The sequence below is a fragment of the Entelurus aequoreus genome, linkage group LG26 (assembly GCF_033978785.1).
Source record: "Entelurus aequoreus isolate RoL-2023_Sb linkage group LG26, RoL_Eaeq_v1.1, whole genome shotgun sequence".
Lineage (NCBI taxonomy): Eukaryota > Metazoa > Chordata > Actinopteri > Syngnathiformes > Syngnathidae > Entelurus > Entelurus aequoreus.
Window position 1 is genome coordinate 35,406,322 of NC_084756.1, and position 26,707 is coordinate 35,433,028.

The following is a 26,707-nucleotide window of genomic DNA, read 5'->3' on the forward strand; positions in this document are numbered from 1 at the left end:
TTATGGCTCTACTGAAAATGTGCTGGGTCAAAAGTATACATACAGCAATGTTAATTAGTGTTGGGTATCGAGTATCGAATGGAACCGGGACTAACTTTCCGATTCTCCCGGAATCGTTCAAAAGTTTAAATTTCGATTCCTAGTTTCGATACCCAGTCCGCCGACCGGAAAAAAAGAATAAGTCCGCCGACCGGAAGAAGAAGCCGCTGAACACCAACGAAGAAGCGCCCACCGCCGGAAGTGTTAGCATAGCCGAGCCTATGTAGCCGAGCAAGTCAGTCAAGCATGGATAGCGGGCGTCAGCGGTCGAAAGTGTGGCTTTATTTTACTAAAAAAAATGAAATATCGGCGAAATGTAACACGTGCGACAGGACTGTTTCGTGCTTAGGAGGGTGCACGTCGAACATGATGAAGCACCTCCGAGTTCATGGAGTACAAATAAATGCGTGTCCCGTCTTCTGGCTCCGACGCCCAGCACTGCAGTCCGAATCCGGTAAGTAAAACAATATATATGCAATAAATAATGTGTTTTGCGCCAACGTTGAGGCAGCTAACAAATTAGCCCGCGTATTTTTTCATAGACAATTTACAACCTGCTAGCCAGGCTCCGCGATGTGCTCAGCGTACTCCGTTCACCGTAGCGGCAATGGGGAAGATGTCGGTGCCACAGACAGAAGAGGGCCACAGAAAGGTCACTGCACACAGTCAAAAGACTGCATCCCTTTTCAGAGGTGGAATCTCCAACATTTAGGTTAGTTAAGCAACAACGTTAGAGCTAAGCTAATTGATACTGGGCTAAACAGTAACAGCAACATTACATGTTTGTTTATGTTTGCAGGGATATGGTGAAAACTCTCAACCCAGGGACTACCTGTCAAACACATTGATCCCGGCATGGTACAAGAAGAATCGGAGTCGAGAATCGCCAGGAATTGGAATCGAAACAAAGAATCGGAATCGTTCAAATTCAAACGATACCCAACCCTAATGTTAATATTTGCCAACATGTCCCTTGGCAAGTTTCACTGCAATAAAGCGTCTGCTTGAGTTTTTGACCCCTCCTCTTGACAAAATTGTGATAGCTTGCGTTTTCTTCCTGATTGTGGCAGTGACAAAACTGTGCCATGCACTTTCTACTTACGAATTGTCTGCACAGTTGCTCTTGGGACCTTAAGCTGCTTTGAAATGGCTCCAAGTGACTTTCCTGACTCAATGATTCGTTTTTTCAGATCCGTGCCAAGTTCCTTTGACTTTGCCATTGTGGCGTTTGCAACCGAGTCTAATGACTGCATCACATGAGCCCTGTTTAACCGGCCTCAGAGAAGTCAACAGGTGTCGTCAATCATAATCACTCACATGAAGTTAAGAGGCCATGCCGATTTGATTGTAACTTTTCTACATCACCAAAATTGATAATGTATGTTGCTGTATGTATACTTTTGCTCACATTTTCAGTAGATCCATAATAAATTCATAAAAGAAGCAAACTTCATGAATGTTTTTTGTGACCAACAAGTATGTGCTCCAATTATCACAACAAAATAAGAGTTGTAGAAATGATTGGAAACTCAAGACAGCCATGACATGATGTTCTTTACAAGCGGATGTACACCATTACTTGCCAACCCTCCCGGTTTTACCGGGAGACTCCCGGAATTCAGCGCCTCTCCCGATAACCTCCCGGAAGAAATTTTCTCCCGATAAACTCCCGGAATGCGGACCTGAGTGGGGACAGCGGCGGCAGTCTGTTTTCACGTCCGCTTTCCCACGATATAAACAGCTTGCCTGCCCAATCACGTTATAACTGTAGAATGATTTATGGCGAGCTCTTGGTTTCTTATGCGGGTTTATTGTTAGGCCGTTTCATTAACGTCCTCCCAGCGCGGTAACAACACACAACAACAGCAGTCACGTTTTCGTCTACCGTAAAGCAGTTTGTCTGCCGTAAACAGCAATGTTGTGACACTCTTAAACAGAACAATAATGCCATCTACTGGATAGCCTCCGGAACACTAAAATTCAAGTATTTCTTTTATTTCTATGTATAATAAAATAAATATATATAGCCTGAATTCACTGAAAGTCAAGTATTTCATACATGAAATATATATGAAATACTCGAGTTGGTGAATTCTAGCTGTAAATATACTCCTCCCCTCTTAACCACGCCCCCCGCCCCGCCCCACCCCCCGCCTCCCGGAATCGGAGGTCTCAAGGTTGGCAAGTATGATGTACACTTTTGACCACAACTGTACCAGTCTTGATTTCATCTTAGAATAACTTGGGAAGCAGACTTTCAAACGTTTGGTTTGCCATAAATATTGTTTTTCACTCTCGGATACTCCACCACGCTACTCCCAACCTGCGGGGGTGCAGCGGCACTTTCTGTCCGAAGGAAAGGCCAACAGGAAGATTACAAATGTTTAATTTTCTGAAGCCTTAGATTGAGCACCAAGTTTGAAAAGTAAGCACCCGCAGTTGAGTTCAAACAGATACACTGAACAGTTGAGTAGTCGTGCGTGGTAACAACGGGCAACTGGAAGATTTCAAACAAATTGAAGGAAGCAGTTAGCAAAACTTAGTAGCAATTGAAAGAATTTAGGTCAGAATCTGACGGTACACTTTGGCCTTTCTCATCCACAGCAGATTGGCTATCATCAGTCCAAAATACTACGTTTGCTTACAAGAACAAGGACTTCAGGACTATACACTTCCCCTGCCTTTTCTCACAGTGAAACAAAAAAAGGAAGACAAACTCATTCTCTCCCACAATTTAGGATCTTTGTTTATTGGAGACCAAGTCTTTCGGAAGCACACCGGCCTCACCTCTGCAAGACATTACACAAAAAATACTTTCATTCTTAAACCAAAATGGTGCTATTCTTCCATGGAATTTGAAATACTAATGAAATAATGGTGCTCCACGCAAAAATAATGGCATAACATTAAGACCATCCAAGTGAAAAACGGAAGAGGAAACATTGGCCGACATCTTAACTGAAAGCAGAATGCCGGATTTGTGTGGCGTAGAAAAGTACCAGCATTCTGTGGAAAATCGTTTCCCAGCCAGCTAGGAAAATACATTTCCAACTTCTTAAGCCTTTCATGTGACCAACATGAAGAAAAAAAACAAAAAACGTTCAGGACCTACCTGGGCTTCCTCTGCAGACATTTCAAAAACCATGAAAGAAGTCTGGTATCCAGGTAGAAACTCAAGGATGTAAGACACTAACTAATGAAAGAAGGTATGCTTGAAGGAGCGTCAGTTCTTCTGGTATCTGAAGTCTCTGAGAACATGGTTGAGAGGATGGATCTGGATGACTGGAGACAGGTTCACCTGTAAAATGTTTTGAGCTTTCCATCGGGCTTCATCCACTGAGCGAGAGTCATCCACCTTTATGACTTTAGATCGTAAACGTCGCTTATCTTTCCAGCGGTTTCTTTGCCGGGTGGGGTTCGTCAGTTCTTTTGGGCCCAGTCCATTTTGGTGGAGGCCAATGCCCCTCCAGCCGTTGCTGCTCAGCTCTGTATGTGTGTGTGGGAAAGCTCGGCCGTTAGCATAGAACACTGGCGCAGAATCTCCGATGAGGGCGCCGTCCAGGCGGACGGGGCAGGACAGGTTCTTCTGGCTGAACAAGGCCACGGCTCGAGTGGAGGCCCCACCACCATTCTGGGAAGGCTGCAAAGGTATTCCTGAAAGTGCTGGAGGGGGCTGCTTCTGCAAAAAGACAACCGGGGGTGTCTTACAGGGTAAGTCCCATGTGGTTTGGATCTGGAGCCTAGCCGTGTGACAACCAGACAGACCTTTGATATTAGTTAGTCTGAGGCACGACTGCATGGGGGGCGGCTCTGAAATCTCTGACATCCGAACAGGCGGCCTGTTGTAGACAACAGCACGATGGTCCGTCAGTAGCTCAGGGGGCGGAATCCCCTGGATTCGGGGGTTACGTCTTTCAAAGATGTTCCATGAAGGGTGAACCTCTCTTTTCTTGACTCTAACCCTTCGCCTCTTTTTGGCTGTAGGTCTGACAATCCGGTTGGGTTGCTTAAGCATGTCTTCAGTCAGAAGCTGGTTAGTGGAGGAGCGGTAGCCGTACACATCCTTGCTCCGCAGCACAGTGGGCTTGTGGCCCTCCTCGCTCAGCTCTTGCAAGAAGGTGACTAATTCTTCGGTGCTTGAGAGGTCTCGTGACATGGGGCTGAGGATCTTCAGAGCATCCAGGACGACATTGTGACCAGCAGACGCAATCCTGGACCAGGAGTGAACCGCCCTCTGCTCTTCTTTGGCAAATTCCAACGGCCGGCCAATCGTAGGCCCTCGCGCTGCAGCAGCCATGTTAGCACTCCTCCTAAACAAAGATAAGGTGAAATTAAACAAAATACTTTGACTTCAAATCAAATGTTCAATAATCTTCCTGTACATATTGGTCTTTGCGTGAGTCCGCCATTTTATTTCATGTTTGAGCTCGGTTTTAACCAGCACAAGTCACTACACAAACTTTCCACCTAATCGGATGTAAGAAAGTGCCTTACTCGGGGAAAAAAGTCTCTCTTCGCAATGAGTCCTGCTTCAGAAGATGGATTTTCCGATAAACTACTTTTAATACCGGGCTCGGTTACTGCTACTTATGGCCACGGAGGAGACAGTCAAACCGGCAGTAATAATTGTAGGTTACAAATGTGTTAAATATACTGAAGCAATTTCAGCTTGATTTGTTCTGTAGCTAGCTTAGCCTTATAATGTAAGACAACTGCATCACAGTCTACCAGCAAAATAAAGAATGGTTTTCCTAAAAACTACTTAATTGGATCAGTGCCTTCTGTGTTTGGCAATGGACGAGTAAATAATATATAATCCTTTAATATGTTTGCGATGTCTCGCTAATATTCTAGTTTAGCGTCAGCGGCAACCCAGGCCTAAGAGCTATTATTGGTCAGCTTTTGCAGAGTACAGAAAAGCCGATGTGTTTGAAATGCACATATTGTATGAGAAGCAGCTGGCGCTTCCCCTTCTTGAAAGACCACCAGCTGGCAATGCCCTATTGTATTTCCACGTTGCACGTTTTGCAGATCGCTCTCCGCGCGAGTCTACCTTGATTATATTGGAACACGTCCACATTAAAGACATGTTGCCTCCATTCCAGACAGTCAGGTGCTTATTGCCAAAGTCATCACAACAGCCTGTTTCGGTGATCAAAGTCTTTTGGCCGAAATCTGATACAGAAGACTTTGCAAGTCTGAGCATGCGTCTGAGGAGCAAGCGTTTCCCCTTCCCAACATCCTGGTTGTTGTTACAAGGATCACTTTTGACCGGGTTACGTTGCATCTTTAATGTGTGGACAGAGTTTAATAGTTAAAGTAGTGTCTGTTTTAATTGTGTACAATTAAATCATTGCTACTTTTGGTAGTAATGCGGAAGTTACTTAGGGTTACTATTTGGACTGGAGCCTGCAGACTGGAAGTCTCTGCAGAGAGTGGTGAGGACGGCAGAAAAGATCATCCTATCAAGGAGATCGCAAAAAGCCGCTGCCTGACCAGGGCTCAGAAAATCTGCAGAGACTCCTCCCACTCCCACCAAGGACTGTTTTCAGTGCTGGACTCTAGAAAGAGGTTCCGCAGCCTCCGTAGCAGAACCTCCAGGTTCTGTAACAGCTTCTTCCCTCAGGCCGTAAGACTCTTGAACGCATCAAAATAATCCCCTCAATTCCCCCCAAAAATGGATTAATTGGCTGTAATATAAAGACAATATAACATACATCCATAAACGTGGATGCATATGCAAAAGTGCAATATATATCTGTACAGTAATCTATTTATTTATATCTGCACCTTATTGCTCTTTTATCCTGCACTACCATGAACTAATGCAACAAAATTCCGTTCTTATCTGTACTGTAAAGTTCAAATTCGAACGACAATAAAAAGAAGTCTAAGTCTATTTGCTTCATGTAAACACACCATTCAGAATAATCTGACCCGATCACACACGTTTGTAACAGAATTTAATTACAATCGAAACGGGTGGTTTATGCCGATAGTCATTCAAATTGGAGCGCATGAAAACACTTCTTCCGATTCGAGTAAAAAGTATCCTTACTACGCATGCCTTTGACGTCAGTTATACTTAAGTGGTGGAGGGGTAACTAAATGTATCAGTCTCGAAATGAAGCGGTTTTCTTGTTGCTGTCGTCTCCCATTCATCGTGTACATAAATAGCGTTATAACATGTTGAGTTTGTTGCTCTCAAACCAAGACTAGCAAAAACAGAAGTATGGTCTGGAGTAGGGTTGGGTATCGAGTATCGATTGGAACCGGGACTAACTTTCCGATTCTCCCGGAATCATTCAAAAGTTTAAATTTCGATTCCTATTTTCGATACCCAGTCCGCCGACCGGAAAAAAATATGTCCGCCGAACCGGAAGAAGAAGCCGCTGAACACCAACGAAGAAGCGCCCACCGCCGGAAGTGTTAGCATAGCCGAGCGAGTCAGTCAAGCTCAAGCATGGATAGCGGGCGTCGGCGGTCGAAAGTGTGGCTTTACTTTACAAAAAAAAATGAAATAACCGCGAAATAACAGAGGTCCATGTCCATCAAGGAACGAGTGGAGAGAGAGCTGCAGATGTACCAGGACGTTCCACCGATACTTATATCTGACGACCCTGCTGCATGGTGGTGGTCCGGTTGAACCAACAAAAAACGTATCCTTTGCTGTCAGATCTCGCTTTCTCCTATTTATGCGTTCAAGCTTCTTCCACACCCAGCGAACGTGTATTTTCCACAGCAGGAGACACTATCTGTCCAGAACGCTCACGCATCCTGCCTGAGAAGGCGGATATGGTCATTTTCCTAAACAAGAACTGTCTCTGATTTTATACTGTACCTGCTGCTAATCTGGACTGGCTTTTGCAAGTTGTTTCTTATTGTTTATTTGCTTTTCTGCACCAGGTTAGCCCATCAGTGGGAGCACGGTAACATTTTTAAGTACCTGCAGCAACATACACTTGTGTGTGTAAATGTGTTTTCATGAGGTTTCCTGCAGCATCATACACTTATGTGTAAATGTGTTTTCATGAGGTTTCCTGCAGCATCATACACTTATGTGTAAATGTGTTTTCATGAGGTTTTCAAAAATAAAGCTCTCTTGAGGAAAGTGTACCCCTGGGAAAATGTATTCATAATTTATAATATTTATATTCAAGTTCATAGATTTGATATTTATATTCTAGTTGAAAACAGCCCTGTGAGGAATTTATAGTAAAGTTCATAAAAAGTTAATAGAATTAAAATTGATGGAGAATGTCAGACTATTTCATTCAGAAAGACTGTAGGTTAGCTAGCTCATTTAAAATATCCTAAACTTTTTTTTGACCCTGCCTCTTAAAAGAATCGGAATCGAGAATCGTCAGAAATCGGAATCGGAATCGTTCGAATTCAAACGATACCCAACCCTAGTCTGGAGTGTCATGCGTCGATGTAACAATAAGAGAAGGGATCAAGTTGTTGTCTCAATGAGCGCTTTTATTCACGACCTTACAGCTTCTCCAAGTGCTAACTAGCCTCAGGCACATGCGCAGAATGTCGTAACATGAAGACGCCCAGCAACCCGTACATATCACAACATGGAGAACAGCTTCATTTCAAAAAGAGACGCAAGACAAAGGTAGCGAAGGGAAAGAAAATTGACAATGTGACAACATCGGATCATTTTTTTTCAGGGTCCACGTACACAGTAACAGTCCGATTTGAATTATGGTCTCATTAAATACATTGTGCTTTACATGTGGCTAATGCTGACAAATATTTACTTTCTAGTATCAACACAAGAACGGCAGCAATCAATTTTGGATGGTTTGACTTGAACTGCCAATGATATGCAATCAGTTGTGAAAAGTCTGCAATCAAACATAGAAATTCAGAAATCACAGAATGACACCCTGAAAAGGAAAATGTGTGTCAACATAAGGAATGAAATGAGGATGTTCAGAGAGGAAAACAAAGCACTGCACCAGGATGTGGAAGTCCTGCAAAAAGACGTTGCTTTGAAGAATACCATAAAGAATACACAAATTATTAATGTAATTGTGACAGGGTTGCGTATTACTCCCAGATCTTATGCCAGAGCAGTTGACAACAAAGGAAAACCAGATGAAATGGATGTTTCCACAACAAAGAAAAAAGTAGTTAACTTTCTGCGATCAAATGACGTTTGTTGATATCAACACCATTGACACGTTCATTCCACTGAATGGAATAAACAACAATACCACAACAGGGTTTCACCCAGGGTCGTGGCTGAGGTTGTGGTGGGGAAGTGGTTATCATGACGTTGTCGTATAATTTGCGTAATCTGCTGTGGCTAAAAAACAGGTACATACACACATTTAAAAACAAATATATTTCATGACTTAGTATTAACATATATATAATTTTACTAGGGTTGCAACAACTAATCCAGGGTTTCCCACACATTCATTTATTTGTGGCGGCCCACCACGAAAGAATTACGTCCGCCGCAAAAAATAAAATTTAAACTTTTTTTTTTTTTTTTGTCCTCACCAGCTTCTCAGGCAAATCATATAGTTGATGTAGATGCCCATATAGGCTGTTCAGATTTACTTTACAAAAGAGAAGTGTAGGATACTTCTCTTGTTGCCTTATTTGTATTTGACTTTATCAAATGTATTTATATTACAAACACAACATGTGTATAACAAAGGGTGCAAAGTCTGCAGGCAGTAGGAAACACATGGTTAAGTGTAGGGAGTAAAACTGATGGCAGTCTAAAGTTCAAGATTTTTGGAGCTCTTTGTTCAGTGGATCAGATGTTTGATGAAGCTCTGTGTCTATCTACCACCACCTCTGTTTTCTGTTTATTTGTTACTGACTGTGGCAGGACACCTCTGCCTCTGTTTCACTTTATGTTGCTGGTAAATAATATGGTTGTAGTAGTAGGCTAAAGTTAAATTATTTAGTATGCACTAATTAAAGGGGCAGAGCTTTAAGAGACATTTTAGCTTTTATATTTTATAAGATATATTTTTTGTAAGAACCACAATTAGAAAATATATTTCAGTGAATAACTTATTGTTCAAATCTGTATATAAATATGTACATAAAGTGTTGTAATTATATTGTAAAATGGATGGATGGATGGATGGACGTTTAAAACAAAACTGTTATTATTAATTAGTAAGTATACATTTTTTGAGCCTTTTTAGAGAAAATCAAATCATTGTAGTAAATTATGCAAATTACTCGATGGGCGTGGTCACCACCACCACGCCCATAGCCACGCCCCCACCGCCACAGGTATCTTGGCAGTTTATGGGAAACACTGTAATCGATTAAAATAGATTATAAAAATAGTTGGCGATTAATTTAGTCATCGATTCGTTGGATCTATGCTATGCGCATGCGCAGAGGCTCCTTTTATTTAATTTTATTTTATAAACCTTTATTTATAAACTGCAACATTTACAAGCAGCTGACAAACAATAATCAAAATAAGTATGGTGCCAGAATGCTGTTTTTTTCCCAATAAAATACTGGAAAGGATAGAAATGTAGTTTGTCCCTTATCCGACTATTAATCGATTAATCGAAGTAATAATCGACAGATTAATCGATTATCAAATTAGTTGATAGTTGCAGCCCTAAATTTTACATTAAATCGTTTTGCTCTATTTTTCAAGTGTTGCTGTTAATTGTACAATGCACTTTGTCTAGTTTCTAGAGGATTTTTTGTTTATCCATTCATACTGTAACGACCTGTTGGGGTTAAATAATTATACTTGGGTGTGATTGATGTGAAGTGAAAGGGGATTGGTAGAGAGAAGTGTTTTGTGTCTTTAGGCTAACAGCAGCTCGTGTATGTGTGTGCGTTACTTTTTGAACTACAACCAGTTACCGCTTGTTAATAAAGCGATTGAGCAATTTGTTTAATGGACAATGGAGACTGCAAATAAGAAAGTTGTAGGTGCGATCGGTGGAGAGGCGGACTACAGCAACACCAACACCAGGAGGTTGTGTTGTGTTTTGAGCAGGATAACAGACGCACAACGGTGAGTACAGCTTTGGCTTCCAAACATTTGATCGCTTGCCCGTACGTGCGTGTCGATATGTGCATGTCACGTACGTAACTTTGGGGAAATATATGTTTCTTGCAGACTCTGATGGCGGCCGGGGTGTCGTCAAAAGCGTACAACGCCCGCCGCCGCATCCAAGTTAGCTTCTGTTTTTTTAGCTTCGCCAAGCGGAATATTATTAATCGTGTATTTACATGTTCATGGTTTAATAGTATTATTGATCTTCTGTCTATCCATCCAGTCAGGGTTTTTTTTAATTTAGTTTCTATCTGCATTTGAGACGTTGGCTACGCAGCTAGGTTAGCTTCTGTTTTTTTAGCTTCGCCAAGCGGAATATTATTAATCGTGTATTTACATGTTCATGGTTTAATAGTATTATTGATCTTCTGTCTATCCATCCAGTCAGGGTTTTTTTTTATTTAGTTTCTATCTGCATTTGAGACTGACGCTATCACGTTGGCTACGCAGCAAGGTTAGCTTCTGTTTTTTTAGCTTCGCCAAGCGGAATATTATTAATCGTGTATTTACATGTTCATGGTTTAATAGTATTATTGATCTTCTGTCTATCCATCCAGTCAGGGTTTTTTTTAATTTAGTTTCTATCTGCATTTGAGACTGACGCTATCACGTTGGCTACACAGCTAGGTTAGCTTCTGTTTTTTAGCTTCGCCAAACGGAATATTATTAATCGTGTATTTACATGTTCATGGTTTAATAGTATTATTGATCTTCTGTCTATCCATCCAGTCAGGTTTTTTTTTAATTTAGTTTCTATCTGCATTTGAGACTGACGCTATCACGTTGGCTACGCAGCTAGGTTAGCTTCTGTTTTTTTTAGCTTCGCCAAGCGGAATATTAAAAATCGTGTATTTACATGTTCATGGTTTAATAGTATTATTGATCTTCTGTCTATCCATCCAGCCAGGTTTTTTTTAAAATTTAGTTTCTATCTGCATTTGAGACTGATGCTATCACGTTGGCTACGTAGCTAGGTTAGCTTCTATTTTTTTAGCTTCGCAAAGCTGAATTATTAATCGTGTATTTACATGTTCAGTCACTGTGAATGTCCATTTCGCGTTCTCGACTCTTATTTTCAAGAGGATATAGTATCTGAGATGGTTTAAAATACAAATCTGTGATCTACAATAGAAAAAGGAGAGAGTGTGGAATCCAATGAGCCAGCTTGTACCTAAGTTACGGTCAGAGCAAAAAAAGATACGTCCATCACTGCCTCTCAAGTCCTTCACTGTAACGTTCCTCATCTACGAATCTTTCATCCTCGCTCAAATTAATGGGGTAATCGTCACTTTCTCGGTCCGAATCTCTCTCGCTCCATTGTAAACAACGGGGAATTGTGAGCAGCACTACCGCTTGTGACGTCACGCTACTTCCGGTAAAGGCCAGGCTTTTTTTTTTAGCGAGCAAAAGTTGCGAACTTTATCGTTGATTTTCTGTACTAAATCCTTTCAGCAAAAATATGGCAATATCGCGAAATGATCAAGTATGACACATAGAATGGATCTGCCATTCCCGTTTAAATAAAAACATTTCATTTCAGTAGGCCTTTAAAGTCCACAACACTTTGACAACAATGATAATGGAGTCTGAGGAAAAACATACGTCTACATTCAACAACAGCACTACTATGTGTCAAGGGATTACTGAACAAGAAGCTCTGGATTTTGGAGCGCATTCATCAACACTTACGGACAATCATAAAGCAACAAACCATTGCTGAACAGGAAGATATGTAACTGAAAACCTTTTGCAGAAAAGACAAAGGTCTAGAATTGTATGATATGCCGTAGAACCAAATAAATACAAATCTCTCGCATCAGGAATAATTGTTTTTATTATAGAGAGGAACATTATAATAGTGTCATTAAATCTGACAAACTGTCATTCATTTAAAAAATGGAAGCTTGTATGCAAAATACAACAACATAAAGCATTTTTTGGAACAATACAGCAAACCCTTCAAAGTGATCGCCATCTCAAAAACATGGATTGATGCCAAGAAAGGAATATATTTTGATATGGAAGGATACAAAATTAATCACGTGAACAAGAGTGGAGGAGTAGCACTGTAGGTGGAGAAGGACCTGAACTACGACATTTTGAAAAACGTGTCATTTGGTACTGACATTTTAGAATGTATAACCGTTGAAATATGGCATGAAAAGAGCAAAATTGTATTGATTAGTTGTATAGAGAACACTTGAATCAAGTATTGAAATTAAGGTAACTTTCAATGCTATCAGTCAAAAAGTTATTTTCTTATCAATGGATTCAGTGTTTCCCATAAACTGCCAAGATATCTGTGGCGGTGGGGGCGTGGCTATGGGCGTGGCTATGGACGTGGTCACCATGACATCATCGAGTAATTTGCATAATTTACTACAATGATATGATTTTCTCTAAAAAGGCTCAAAAAATGTATACTTACTAAGTAATAATAACAGTTTTGTTTTAAACGTCCATCCATCCATCCATTTTACAATATAATTACAACACTTTATGTACATATTTATATACAGATTTGAACAATAAGTTATTCACTGAAATATATTTATTAATTGTGGTTCTTACAAAAAATATATCTTATAAAATATAAAAGCTAAAATGTCTCTTAAAGCTCTGCCCCTTTAATTAGTGCACACTAAATAATTTAACGTTAGCCTACTACGACAACCATATTATTTACCAGCAACATAAAGTGAAACAGAGGCAGAGGTGTCCTGCCACAGTCAGTAACAAATAAACAGAAAACAGTAGTGGTCAAATACAAATAAGGCAACAAGAGAAGTATCCTACACTTCTCTTTTGTAAAGTAAATCTGAACAGCCTATCTACATCAACTATATGATTTGCCTGAGAAGCTGGACAGGACAAAAAAATAAATAAATAAATAAATAAAAATATTTGTGGCGGACGTCATTCTTTCGTGGCGGGCCGCCACAAATAAATGAATGTGTGGGAAACACTGGGATTATACTTGTATAGCGCTTTTCTACCCTCAAGGTACTCAAAGCGCTTTGACACTATTTTCACATTCACACACACACATTCACACACTGATGGCGCTAACCACCACTCATGAGGCGAAAGGGTGAAGTGTCTTGCCCAAGGAGACAACGGACGTAAGTAGGTTGGCAGGAGCTGGGATCGAACCTTGAACCCTCAAGTTGCTGGCACGGCTACTCTACCAACCGAGTCACGCCGTCCCCGTTATGTGGAACATCAATATTGACATTTTCAACCTTGATGAGCAAAACACCATAGATGCATAGCATAGCATGAGTTTATAGCCTAGAAATACATGACCAAGCAGAACTACAGGCCACCGTGCCACAGTCATTGACAGATTGCACAAATTCCTAAATAAAAGTGGAAGGTTCACGGAGAACCAATACAGATAGAGCCAACAACTCAACACAAATGGCATTAATCGAAATAAAAGAGCAAATTACTAATACAGTAGATAGTAAAAGTGTGCAGCTGCAGTGTTTATGGAGTCAACATAAGCATACTTTTCAGAGGCGGTATAGAACCGGATATGATTCATTAGTATCGCGGTACTATACTAATACCTGTATACCGTACAACCCTAATTGCAAATGGATTGTCAACTTTTAAATATCCAAGTTAAATAAATAAAATAAAACAAATTCAATGTTTATCAATCATTATTTACTTATATAGCCCTAAATCACGAGTGTCTCAAAGGGCTGCACAAGCCACAACGACATCCTCGGCTCAGATCCCACATCAGGGCAAGGAAAAACTCAACCCAAATGGGATAACAATGAGAAACCTTGGAGGGGACCGCAGATGTGAGAGTCCAGTCCATAGTGGATCTAACATAATAGTGTGAGAGTCCAGTCCATAGTGGATCTAACATAATAGTGCGAGTCCAGTCCATAGAAGATCTAACATAATAGTGAGAGTCCAGTACATAGTGGATCTAAAATAATAGTGTGAGAATCCAGTCCATAGTGGATCTAACATAATAGTGTGAGAGTCCAGTCCATAGTGGATCTAACATAATAGTGTGAAAGTCCAGTCCATAGTGGATCTAACATAATAGTGAGAGTCCAGTACATAGTGGATATAACATAATAGTGTGAGAGTCCAGTCCATAGTGGATCTAACATAATAGTGAGAGTCCAGTACATAGTGGATCTAACATAATAGTGAGAGTCCAGTACATAGTGGATCTAACATAATAGTGAGAGTCCAGTACATAGTGGATCTAACATAATAGTGTGAGAGTCCAGTCCATAGTGGATCTAACATAATAGTGAGAGTCCAGTACATAGTGGATCTAACATAATAGTGAGAGTCCAGTACATAGTGGATCTAACATAATAGTGTGAAAGTCCAGTCCATAGTGGATCTAACATAATAGTGTGAGTCTAGTCCATAATGATTTTTTTTAAACTTTTTTTTTTTTTTTTAAATACAGTATATACTTAGTTTTTTTGCACTGAAATAAAAATCCCAACCAAAAATAATGAATTAAGTTATGCCTCTATTAAGAAGGGGGGGACATAGGCCATATCGCCCAGCCGTAACGCCAATGTGTTACTACGATAGAAAAAGAGTTCCTCAGTGTTTGCTCTTACAATAACAATGTAGCTACAGCTTGGTTATTATACAAGTTACGGAACATAAATGAAGTATTGATGGTTTTTGAATGCATTTTTAAAAAGTGATTTAGAGGTAGAACTGATTGCTCCCATTAGCTGCATTGCTAGCCACATAGAACGAGCCGATTTTTATATGTTAGAAAGCAAAAACAATAATTGTCTTCTCTCCTCATAATGATTGTGAACGAAAGGCAAAATTCCCCAAAAATTTCGGTTCGGTACCTACCTCGGTTTAGAGGTCACGGTTCGGTTAATTTTCGGTACAGTAAGAAAACAACAAAATAGAAATTTTTTGGTTATTTATTTACCAAATTTGTAAACAATGGCTTTATCCTTTTAACATTGGGAACACTATAATAATTCTGCCCACGTTAATCAACATTAAACTGCCTCAAGTTGTTGCTCAGATTAAATAAAATGACAAACCTTTTCTTCTACAGATAAAAAGTGCAACATTAAACAGTTTCAAGTCAACTCATCATGCTTAATTTATTACAGCATTTGGGAAGCCTGTAGTTGATTTTTATTATGTAAATGTTATATTTCTATCAACATGTGATAGCAGGGACCCTGCCATTCAAAACTAGGCTGCTGCATTACTAATGATTAATGTAACTATAGCTGAAAAAAAATAGTACAATAGCAATAGGAGAGACTATTCATCCCTGAACACCATGGAGTTCATGTAGGCTTTATGATGCACTTACATTATTATATCAACTATCAGAGACAGAAACTCTTCATTTAACATAATATCCTTTTTTGCTGCTTCAACACAGCTCAATCAACACAGAAAAAGGTAAAGTGAAATAACAGCAGTGTTTCTCATAAACTGCCAAGATACCTGTGGCGGTGGGGGCGTGGCTATGGGTGTGGTCACCAAGACATCGAGTAATTTGCATAATTTACTACAATGATATGATTTTCTCTAAAAAGCCTAAAAAAATGTATACTTACTAATTAATAATAACAGTTTTGTTTTAAACGTCCATCCATCCATTTTACAATATAAAAACAACACTTTATGTACATATTTATATACAGATTTGAACAATAAGTTATTCACTGAAATATACTTATTAATTGTGGTTCTTACAAAAAATATATCTTATAAAATATAAAAGCTAAAATGTCTCTTAAAGCTCTGCCCCTTTAATTAATGCATACTAAATAATTTAACTTTAGCCTACTACTACAACCATATTATTTACCAGCAACATAAAGTGAAACAGAGGCAGAGGTGTCCTGCCACAGTCAGTAACAAATAAACAGAAAACAGTAGTGGTCAAATACAAATAAGGCAACAAGAGAAGTATCCTACACTTCTCTTTTGTAAAGTAAATCTGAACAGCCTATATGGGCATCTACATCAACTATATGATTTGCCTGAGAAGCTAGACAGGGCAAAAAAAATAAAAAATAAAATAAATGTTATTTTTATTTGTGGCGGACGTAATTCTTTCGTGGCGGGCTGCCACAAATAAATGAATGTGTGGGAAACACTGAACAGACAGGGCTTTGCTGTCCGTAACACACACACACGCACGCACACGCACACCGCAAAATGAGCTAATGTTACGCTAAAAGCTAATTAGCCTTCACCTCAAGCCAGGACTGCAAGCGAGCTGAGCTGCAGTTTAAGTTTCTAGAAGGTCAACAGGCTCATTGTGATGTTACTAGTAGTTGACTGGGAGGTGTTTATTATCATTTGGGGAGAGTCTGCTGCCTTATGCTCACCTGCTAAACACCTATCTGCTCGACGCTGAAGCATTGACTCCATGCGCTCTGTTATTGATTGGCTGTTACCGCTCTGTATGTAACCAATCAGATGGTTGTGTGGGTGGGACAATGCTGGGTGCTGAGACAGAGGCAGAAGAAGCAAAGCAGCTTGTTAAGACTTTAGCTTAGAAACTCGTTCGGTACACCCCCATACCGACACCCCCCGTACCGAAACGGGTCAATACAAATACATGTGCCGTTACACCCCTAACACACACACACACACACATATATATATATATACACACACACACACACACATATATATATATATGTGTGTGTGGGTGTGTATGGGAATGTCTGTGTGTATATATATATATATATATATGGGTGTGTGTGTGTGTATATTAGGGCTGCAACTAACAACTAATTTGATAATCGATTAATCTGTCGATTATTACTTCGATTAATCGATTAATAATCAGATAAAAGTCAGAGAAAAGTTACATATTTTTCTTCCACCAGATTTTCACTCAGTCATTTCCATTATACAGGTGAAAGTTAAAAAAAATAGAATATTGTGTAAAAGTCCATTCCAACAGCAATTCAACTTCAAATGTGAAACTAATCTTTAAACTTTAATTTAATATGCAATCAACACTAGGGCTGCACAATTAATCAAATTTTTATCGTGATCACGATTTTGGCCGCTACAATTTAACGAGGGTGATCGTTGGCGATATTAACATTTAAAAAGCAGGCACCGCTGCATATCAATTCAAGCACTTTCACAACCAACAGTCAGCCAACCGCCAGGGGGCAACCAAAAGACAGTGGACTCATGTGAAAACCAGTAAGAGTGAGTGAGAGGGTGACTGACATTTGATCAGCCAGTCGCCTGTAACTCTCAAATATTTTAGGAAAAATAAATGCATTATTACTTTGGTGCCCTTCTCTCCCGTAGAGATTTTAACATTTTAACCTCAGAAAACTCCCCCAGGAAACTATTTTATGTACTGGAGAGATTCGGCTTAGGAAATATTTTTTTCTCGTGGGTTAAGCTTCTCTGTTCATCCCCAGTGGCCTCGGTCAGGACAAATAATATTTAATCTCAATACTTTTGCCTCCATAGTCCTACACGGCAGGGCTGCCCTTTCAGCCCATTGCTTTTTGCTATTGTCATTGAGCCTCTGTCAATAGCACTTAGCAGCCAATCCAGTTATTACAGGTATATGTAAGGACAATGTGCAGGTGAAAGTCTCTCTCTTAATTGATGACCTCTTTATATGTCTTGGACCTCTCCGTATCAGTCCCGGTGCCTTGAGTACTCTTCAAGCTTTGGGTCGTACGTCTGCCTGATTATTGATAATGAATCGTAGTAGTTGCCTCTACCACCATAACTATCATTTTATATGTAACAATCACCTAACATATCCTTGTTATGTTTTTTAAATCCGGTGGGCCCATTTAAAACTGGTTATTTTGGCTCAAATGCAGCCGGGACGGTGTCTCCAGTATTGTGCCGCACATGGCGCCATCTGATTGGTTACGCAAACCACGCACTATATGCAGCCAATGTCTTTTGCAGGCTCCTCATTCTAAAACACACGGCGAAGAGAAAAATGTGGCGGTGAACTCCGGTGGGTGTGCGATATGTCGAAGGTACGTATACACATAAAACTCCCAAAATTGTAATAAACATCCCAGTCCTCTACATGTTACTACTACTAACGTTACTATGAGCAGAATACCGTAAACACTTCATAAACATAAGCAGCAGCTGCTAGCGTGTCGATCTTACATGTCTGTGAATCAAATTATGGATATTGAAACAGGATGTTAGAGTAGAAGCTTGTTTGTGTGATTGAGAGCGATGAAAAAACTCAAACTAGTTTTATTGCAGGCACACACAAAGAGGATATGCCACACAACAGGCTGCAGGGAAGCAAAGCAGTTAGTCGTGCGAGATTTGTATCCCTGAAATACTTTGTATATGGCACAATATTTACGTGTGGGTGTGTGTGTGTAGCAGTGGCGTGCCGTCACTAGAGGCAGGAGAGGCGGGGCCTCACCTGCCATCATGGAAAGAAAAAAAATGTAAAAAGAAAAAAATAATAATTAAATTGTTATATGTATCCAGTGATTATACTAAAGTTATTTTCCATTTAACTTCACCAGTTTTAGATTATTTTTATTTTCACATTTGCCGTTCAAATGCTGAGAAGAGACGGTGCGGTGATCAGCAGCCAGTTGAGACACGTCACTGATTTGTGCCTCAACATGGATTGTGCACAATGACTCGGCTAACTGCTGAGCTGCTGTGCAGTGAGACTGTATTGCTATATGAATTATATCAGCTAACTAAACTATGGCATAGTTTAGTTAGCTGAGGTATATAATGTACAGTGTATTTTGTCAACAACTGTATGTGTGTAACGTATTTCTTGTGCTGAGCATTCATAAATCTGCTGCAAAAGACGTACTGGTTGAGGCTCGCAGTAATCCGGCCTCCTGGTGGTAGAGGGCGGTAGTGATCCCAGAGATCATTCCTCGGCCGCAGAAGAAAAAAAAGAAAAAAGAAAAAAAAAGTTTGCAAGCGATTGTTTATTTCCTCTAGCCTGGACTTTTATTAAAAACATGGAGGATTACATATGTAAAATAAAAAAGTTTTCTAAACTGGACTTTCAATCGAAGCAGGAGGTAATAATTAAAGGTATACCAACGCCGTAGCTAAAAGGTTTGCTTTTGACTTCGGGACAGAAGACCCGTTCTTTTCAAACGGCATGGTACACACGCAAAGGCTGTCCAGCAAGAAAGGTAAGACCATAACAATGTTTTTTTTAATTAAATGTGCTTTTTTGTGTGCTACAGTTGTGTAAAGAATGCTGGTATGAGCTTTTAAACATAACCCGTTAACTGCTGCCAATCACATGGTGAATAAGATACTATTTAGGGTTCATATGTTTGTAAATCTGACTGTGATGATGCAGTGCCTCACCAGACATTAACCTCACCGCACGCCACTGGTGTGTAGGCTGCCTAATAATGCATCAAACAAAATGCGAATAATGAACATTCCTTGATAAAGATGTTAGTAATAGGTCATTTTTTACTGCATTAACTTTTTCAGGAACTTTCCCATTTACCAGGGTAAATAAAGTTCCACCAAAAACTATCTGGAAATGTTTGTTCTACAGGAACTATTTTTAGCTCCTGTCAGCTGCGCGAGACTTTTGGAATGTTCCTGGAACTTTCGAGGGAGAGAGCTGCGCTGTCGACCGCTGATTGGTTGAACACAAACTTATTTTTCGAACACACGACCTTCATTACTGAGTATGCAAGGACGACTTGTTTATTTCTAATTTCTTGTGTTTTCCTATTACAACAAACCTGACAACGGAAAGAAAGAACAACAAAAGGAACTTTTGATTTGCAGGAACTTTTGTGTGGCATCTGTGTGCTAAAGATCAAGGGAACTATCTTGCAGTGTTTTTACTCAGTCAAAATATTTAAGCTATTTGCAGTTGAATGTGGTTTATTATTTACAAACATTTTAGAAGTGGACAGTAGCTTTTAAAAGTATTTACAGAGGAGTATGAAGTATTCGGCCGGACTCGAATCGGAGACCTCAGCTGCTTACCATGAGACTTTGTTGAATAAATGTGAAATAAAGAAGGCAGTACACAAGTGGAGCAAAGTTAAATCACACAAAACATTCACTTTATATTTTGTTACATGCTGTAAAAGTAGCTAAAAGCTAACGCTAAATTTGATGCATTTTTTATGTTGGCATCAGATAAACACTTACATTTATTATTCATATATTGTTATTTACAGCACAAATGGGACTATAAGGAATCGCCTGACCCTCATGAATTCATCATTTACTAAGATGACGACTTTCTGACTGTTGGACACGGACTACAAAAGCCTGACTTTTCATGAACAATTCGGTACACTTTGTTTTTAAATCATATTGTTTTGTATGTTATTGCTTTGTATTTCATTTACTCACACTTTAGTAAAAGAAATATGACCTAATATTGTCTGTTTATGTACATAGTATTAAAGGCCTACTGAAATGAATTTTTTTTATTTAAACGGGGATAGCAGATCTATTCTATGTGTCATACTTGATCATTTCGCGATATTGCCATATTTTTGCTGAAAGGATTTAGTATAGAACAACGACGATAAAGATTGCAACTTTTGGTATCTGATAAAAAAAAGGCTTGCACCTACTGGAAGTAGCGTGACGTAGTCAGTTGAACATATACGCAAAGTTCCCTATTGTTTACAATGATGGCCGCATGAAGTGAGAGAGATTCGGACCGAGAAAGCGACAATTTCCCCATTAATTTGAGCGAGGATGAAAGATTTGTGGATGAGTAAAGTGCAAGTGAAGGACTAGTGGGGAGTTGAAGCTATTCAGATAGGGAAGATGCTGTGAGAGCCGGGGGTGACCTGATATTCAGCTGGGAATGACTACAACAGTAAATAAACACAAGACGTATATACTCTATTAGCCACAACACAACCAGGCTTATATTTAATATGCCACAAATTAATCCTGCATAAAAACACCTGTGTGTTTGTTATGCTAGCTCCTAGCTCCTCTGCTAGCTCCTAGCTCCATAGAACACGCCAATACAATTCAAACACCTGATCAACACACACAATCACTCAGCCCAAAAGACCGTTTACCTAACCCAAGGTTCATAAAGCTTATATATTTTTAAAAAGTTACGTACGTGACGCGCACATACGGTCAAGTTATCGAATGTTTAGCAGCCAAGGCTGCATACTCACGGTACCTGATATTCAGCTGGGAATGACTACAACAGTAAATAAACACAAGACATATATATACTCTATTAGCCACAACACAACCAGGCTTATATTTAATATGCCACAAATTAATCCTGCATAATAACACCTGCGTGTTTGTTATGCTAGCTCCTAGCTCCTCTGCTAGCTCCTAGCTCCATAGAACACGCCAATACAATTCAAACACCCGATCAACACACACAATCACTCAGCCCAAAAGACCGTTCACCTAACCCAAGGTTCATAAAGCTTATATATTTTTAAAAAGTTACGTACGTGACGCGCACGTACGGTACGGTACGTGTTATGCTAGCTCCTAGCTCCTCTGCTAGCTCCTAGCTCCATAGAACACGCCAATACAATTCAAACACATGATCAACACACACAATCACTCAGCCCAAAAGACCGTTCACCTAACCCAAGGTTCATAAAGCTTATATATTTTAAAAAAAGTTACGTACATACGCAAAAAAAAGCCAAAGCTGCATACTCACAGTAGCACGTCTGCGTCTTTGTCATCCAAATCAAAGTAATCCTGGTAAGAGTCTGTGTTGTCCCAGTTCTCTACAGGCGTCTGTGTATCCAAATCAAAAGTCCTCCTGGTTAGAGTCTCTGTTATCCGAGTTCTTCCATCTTGACTGCATCTTTCGGGAATGTAAACAAAGAAGCGCCGGCTGTGTACTGTTGTGGCTGACTACGTTCGAAAAATACGTCCATTTCGCACCGACAACTTTCTTCTTTGCTTGCTCGGCTTCCTTCTCCATAATGCAATGAACATGATTGAAACAGATTCACGAACACAGATGTCCAGAATACTGTGGAATTATGAAATGAAAACAGAGCTTTTTCGTATCGGCTTCAATGTGGAAGGCATACCCGTGTTCGCCGGGCTACGTCACACGCATACGTCACACGCAGAGGCGTTTCGAACCGGAAGTTTAGCGGCAAATTTAAAATGTCACTTTATAAGTTAACCCGGCCGTATTGGCATGTGTTATAATGTTAAGATTTCATCATTGATATATAAACTATCAGACTGCGTGGTCGGTAGTAGTGGGTTTCAGTAGGCCTTTAATGTAGCAATATACTAAACCACTCCACCATACGTCATCAGCCTGATGGGTAAAAACTACCCTGAACTGTGAAATGCGGTGGAAACACAAAACAGACTTTTTTAAAGAACCTTTAGCTCCAGGAACTAGACGTTCCAGGAACTTAAGAGTTCTTGAACTTTTGGTGGAAAAAAGCCTAACCTATGATATTTCTAACTGAAATAATGCTTATGATGATCTGTACAGTCCGTTTTGTACTTCACATCGCTACTTGACAATGTCTTAATAAACATTTTACATTTTGAAATAAAGTATAATATTTGTTATTATCAGCACTTGTGAATTTGGAATCATTCCATCAATCACAGTTGACGAATTTAAGGGATTCAAATTATTTTTGCCTGTCTGTGTGACAAGGATACAAACTATTTCAAGTATACAATACTTCAGGGAGCTATTTATTTATTCCATTATATTTTACTCTATAAGAGATTCTACTGTGCCAAAGAACTCTGCAGTTTTTGTTTGTTTTTAAATAAACATGCTTCAGATATCTAAACAAAGTGTTGGGAGTTTCTAATAGATTTATTCTATATTTGTACGCCAATTTGTCACTCTTACTGTAAATTAATATCGGTTATCTGCCTAGGTCACTAATAATAATCGGCATCGGCTATGAAAAAAACCATATCAGTCCATCTTTAGTAAACACTTCAGAGTGTGCAATGACATGTGCACAATGCAACTAGGTGAAAGACCCATTCCGTTTACATTCCAAAATCTTTTGGTAAAGTGAATGACTACATAAAAACATCGGATTTAACAAAATAATCTGAATAACCTTTGTCTCACACAGGGATTTTAGATGAGCAAAAATTTAAAAAAATCCCCAAAATGTAATTTTCTTTTAACAAAAATTAGTCAAGACTAAATAAGTTATCATGCCAAATATATAGCACGGGTACTCGACAGTACATTCATGCACATACAGACAAGTCAAAGGGAAAGTCAATCAATTATTGTCATCAATCCTCACACAAGCTGATGAATGATAGTCAGCGATTCAACGTGGAGAACCACTGCCTCTAACTCGCCTTTGTCGGCAAGGCTCGCCAGAAAGACAAAGGAGGAAGTGTCGACTGTCATGTGACAATGCAGCGCCACTCCTTAGTAGCACAGTGTGTTTCTGACACCGCTCGTTCGGCAAAATCTTAAAAAATCATTGTGATTTATAAGTTAGATTGCATGTTAGTGTGAATCGAAATTGCAATTTGTGTCGTCGAGACTTGCATCAACAGATTAGATTGCTCTGCGTTTGCCATGCTGAAGCGCCATGAACAGATTTGCCATAAGCTGATAGCAAAGTAATCCTTGGATAGTAGGAACATATGCCACCTAGGGGTGGTAAGTAGTATAGACTGTTTTCAATCACATGACGTCATCCGGACACTCACAACAGCAGTCATACTGGATGGGTGTAGTTTTCGCACAGCAACACAACAAATACGATTAAACAATGACTAATTATGGCTAATAAGTCTTTGTTAAGCAACTGGAGAGGGTTTGATGCGATTTCGGTAAAGCGGTATGATGATAAATGTGGGATGAGTGACAATACGGTCACAAAAAGGAAATAGAGCAACGAAATGTAAACTCTACCGACCCAGATATCATTAAATATTTTCTCTTCTCGATCTTCCTGGCAATAATGGTAATGATAGTGGTCGCATGTAGCTTATTAGAAATACCAAAATAAATTCCAGCCCATATTATATTAACAAGCATGGTATGTTGATACCTGCACCAACATCATACATGCAATAGGCCTTACAAATGACAACAAAATCTACAACCGGCATAACAAAAACAAATTATGCCACAATTAGGCTAGACTTTCTGATTGAGATATTACAACAACAACAACAGAAGCTAACTTGTATGCGTCCTAGCCAGCTAACAATGCTAAATGTCCCTTAAATAAAACATTCAACTTTAACCTATACCTACCATTGACAAAATGCTCAGAGCACATTCTGACAGAGGAATAAATTTGCTATTAGATCGGCTCTACTGATACGAGACAGCCACAGTTGTCGCCTTTTAGTCAACAGTTGCTCCGTTTTCTCGCATTGGTTCTTGATGACAGCTTGAAGCCAAAAGAACAATGCCCTACATCGCCCACTTTCGTGGGAGAAACCAACAATATAGGAGTGAACGGTTTTCAACTTAAAGGCCTACTGAAATGATTTGTTTTTATTTAAACGGGAATAGCAGATCCATTCTATGTGTCATACTTGATCATTTCGCGATATTGCCATATTTTTGCTGAAAGGATTTAGTAGAGAAAATCGACGATAAAGTTTGCAACTTTTGCTCGCTGATAAAAAAAAGCCTTGCCTGTACCGGAAGTAGCGTGACGTCACAGGAGCTAGTATTCCTCACAATTCCCCGTTGTTTACAATGGAGCGAGAGAGTCGGAGCGACAAAGCGACGATTACCCCATTAATTTGAGCGAGAATGAAAGATTCGTAGATGAGGAACGTTACAGTGAAGGACTAGAGAGGCAGTGATGGACGTATCTTTTTTCGCTCTGACCGTAACTTAGGTACAAGCTGGCTCATTGGATTCCACACGCTCTCCTTTTTCTATTGTGGATCACGGATTTGTATTTTAAACCACCTCGGATACTATATCCTCTTGAAAATGAGAGTCGAGCACGCGAAATGGACATTTAAAGTGACTTTTATCTCCACGACAATACATCGGTGACACACTTAGCTACTGAGCTAACGTGATAGCATCGTTCTCAAATGAAGATAGAAACAAAAGAAATTAAAGCTGCAAGCAGCATTGGTCGGGTCCGCCTTCTGGCAGGTGCTAGTCCTAGGTGTCCAATACTTTAGTCCATTGGTAGTCCTGAGTGAGACCTACATAGAGGTTTTTGTTTCGTGTCTCTACGATATTGGTACTGGGAGTTAGAGGAAGTTGTGTCTGAGTTCACATTGTCATTATAGGCTATTGTGTGTATTGAGGCCAAAGAAGGTCTAATCGCAGTTTCGTTGTCATTTTTGGCACCGTAGCAGCATCAGTGCTGCGGGTCTTTGAAGGCTCGTAAAATCAAAACGGTAGCACTTAATCATTATCCGTCGTCAACTTTTAATCAGAAGGGTTCAATCTCTCTCCTGTAGCAGTTTGAAGCGGAAACGACAAACGCGCTCAGAGGAGATAACGTTTGATGTTTGGTGACCGTTTGGTACAAAAATGTTGTTTTGAAATGGAGATAACAAACTTCCTGTTGATTTTTGCTGAAGGGTGTCAATGTATGAAATGTAGGTCTAAATGAGACCTACGTAGAGGTATTTTTTTCATGTCTCTACGACGTTCCTACCGGAAGTTACAAGCAGTTTTGTCCGATTTTTCCTCTGAGGAGCAGTTTTTTCTCTTTTTTTTCCAAAAATTATGTAGAGCACAATTTTGAGTTTTGGGATTCGGTTTTTTTTTTAGATCACAGTTTCCACCAGTCTTAATGTGTGTGAGAAGTTTGGTGAGTTTTGAAGTATTTCAAGGGGGTCAAATTACAGCTCAAAAATCAAAAATGAGTGTTTTTAGTCATTTTTTGTCTTGAAGGGGAAATTGCCAACTTCCTGTTGGTTTTCGCCCGAAGAAGTGAAATTATGAATTGTAGGTCTAACTGAGACCTACATACAGGTTTTTGTTTCATGTCTCTACGACCTTCCTAGTGGGAGTTAGAGGCATTTTTCTTCCTAGGGGGCGCTAGAGAGCAATGTTGATTTTTGGTATTTTTTTTACCACTAAAGTGTGCTGTACCCGGGGTTTAATGTGTATGTCAAATTTGGTGAGTTTTGAAGCATGTTAAGGGGGGCAAAGTAGTGCGCGACCGTGCGGAATAATAAAGAAAGAATAATAATAAAACCTTACAATTTCAATAGGGTCCTTTCGTCCCATTGCAAAAGGACTCCCTTTGGGATTCCTTTTGAAAAGGTCCTGTGCGGACCCTAATAAACCCCTGACTGGAAGGATAGACAGAAGATCAACAATACTATTAAACCATGGACATGTAACTACACGGTTAAAAATTCTCAGCCTGGCAAAGCTTAACAATGCCAGGCTAATTTAGCAACTTAGCAACCGGACCTCACAGAACTATGATAAAAACATTAGCGCTCCACCTACGCCAGCTAGCCCTCATCTTCCCATCAACAGCCGTGCTCACCTACGTTCCAGCGATCGACGGCACGACGAAGGACTTCATCCGTGGGTTTGGCGGCAAGCATCGGCTAGGCGTAGTAAGTAGTCCTTGTTGTGTTGCTGTAAGTATTGTACTTAGCCGCTAATACACCGATCGATCCCACCTA

The 26,707-nt window shown here is 39.8% G+C and overlaps 1 protein-coding gene across 5 annotated transcripts in view; it reads right to left on the minus strand.

Annotated features, from left to right (window-relative positions):
• Positions 1-2,756: 2,756 nt before the first annotated feature.
• The window catches only part of ccdc71 (coiled-coil domain containing 71), a 113,409-nt gene continuing 89,458 nt past the window's right edge, over positions 2,757-26,707 (minus strand). For 4 of the 5 annotated variants that reach the window (XM_062037627.1, XM_062037629.1, XM_062037628.1 and 1 more), the window contains one exon: positions 2,757-4,349. In XM_062037627.1, the coding sequence (XP_061893611.1) occupies positions 3,263-4,349 (1,087 nt within the window). In that variant the 3' untranslated portion in view covers positions 2,757-3,262. Of the gene's footprint in view, positions 4,350-16,470; positions 16,491-26,707 lie in introns of those variants that run through there. The other variant, XM_062037631.1, reaches the window with a different exon arrangement.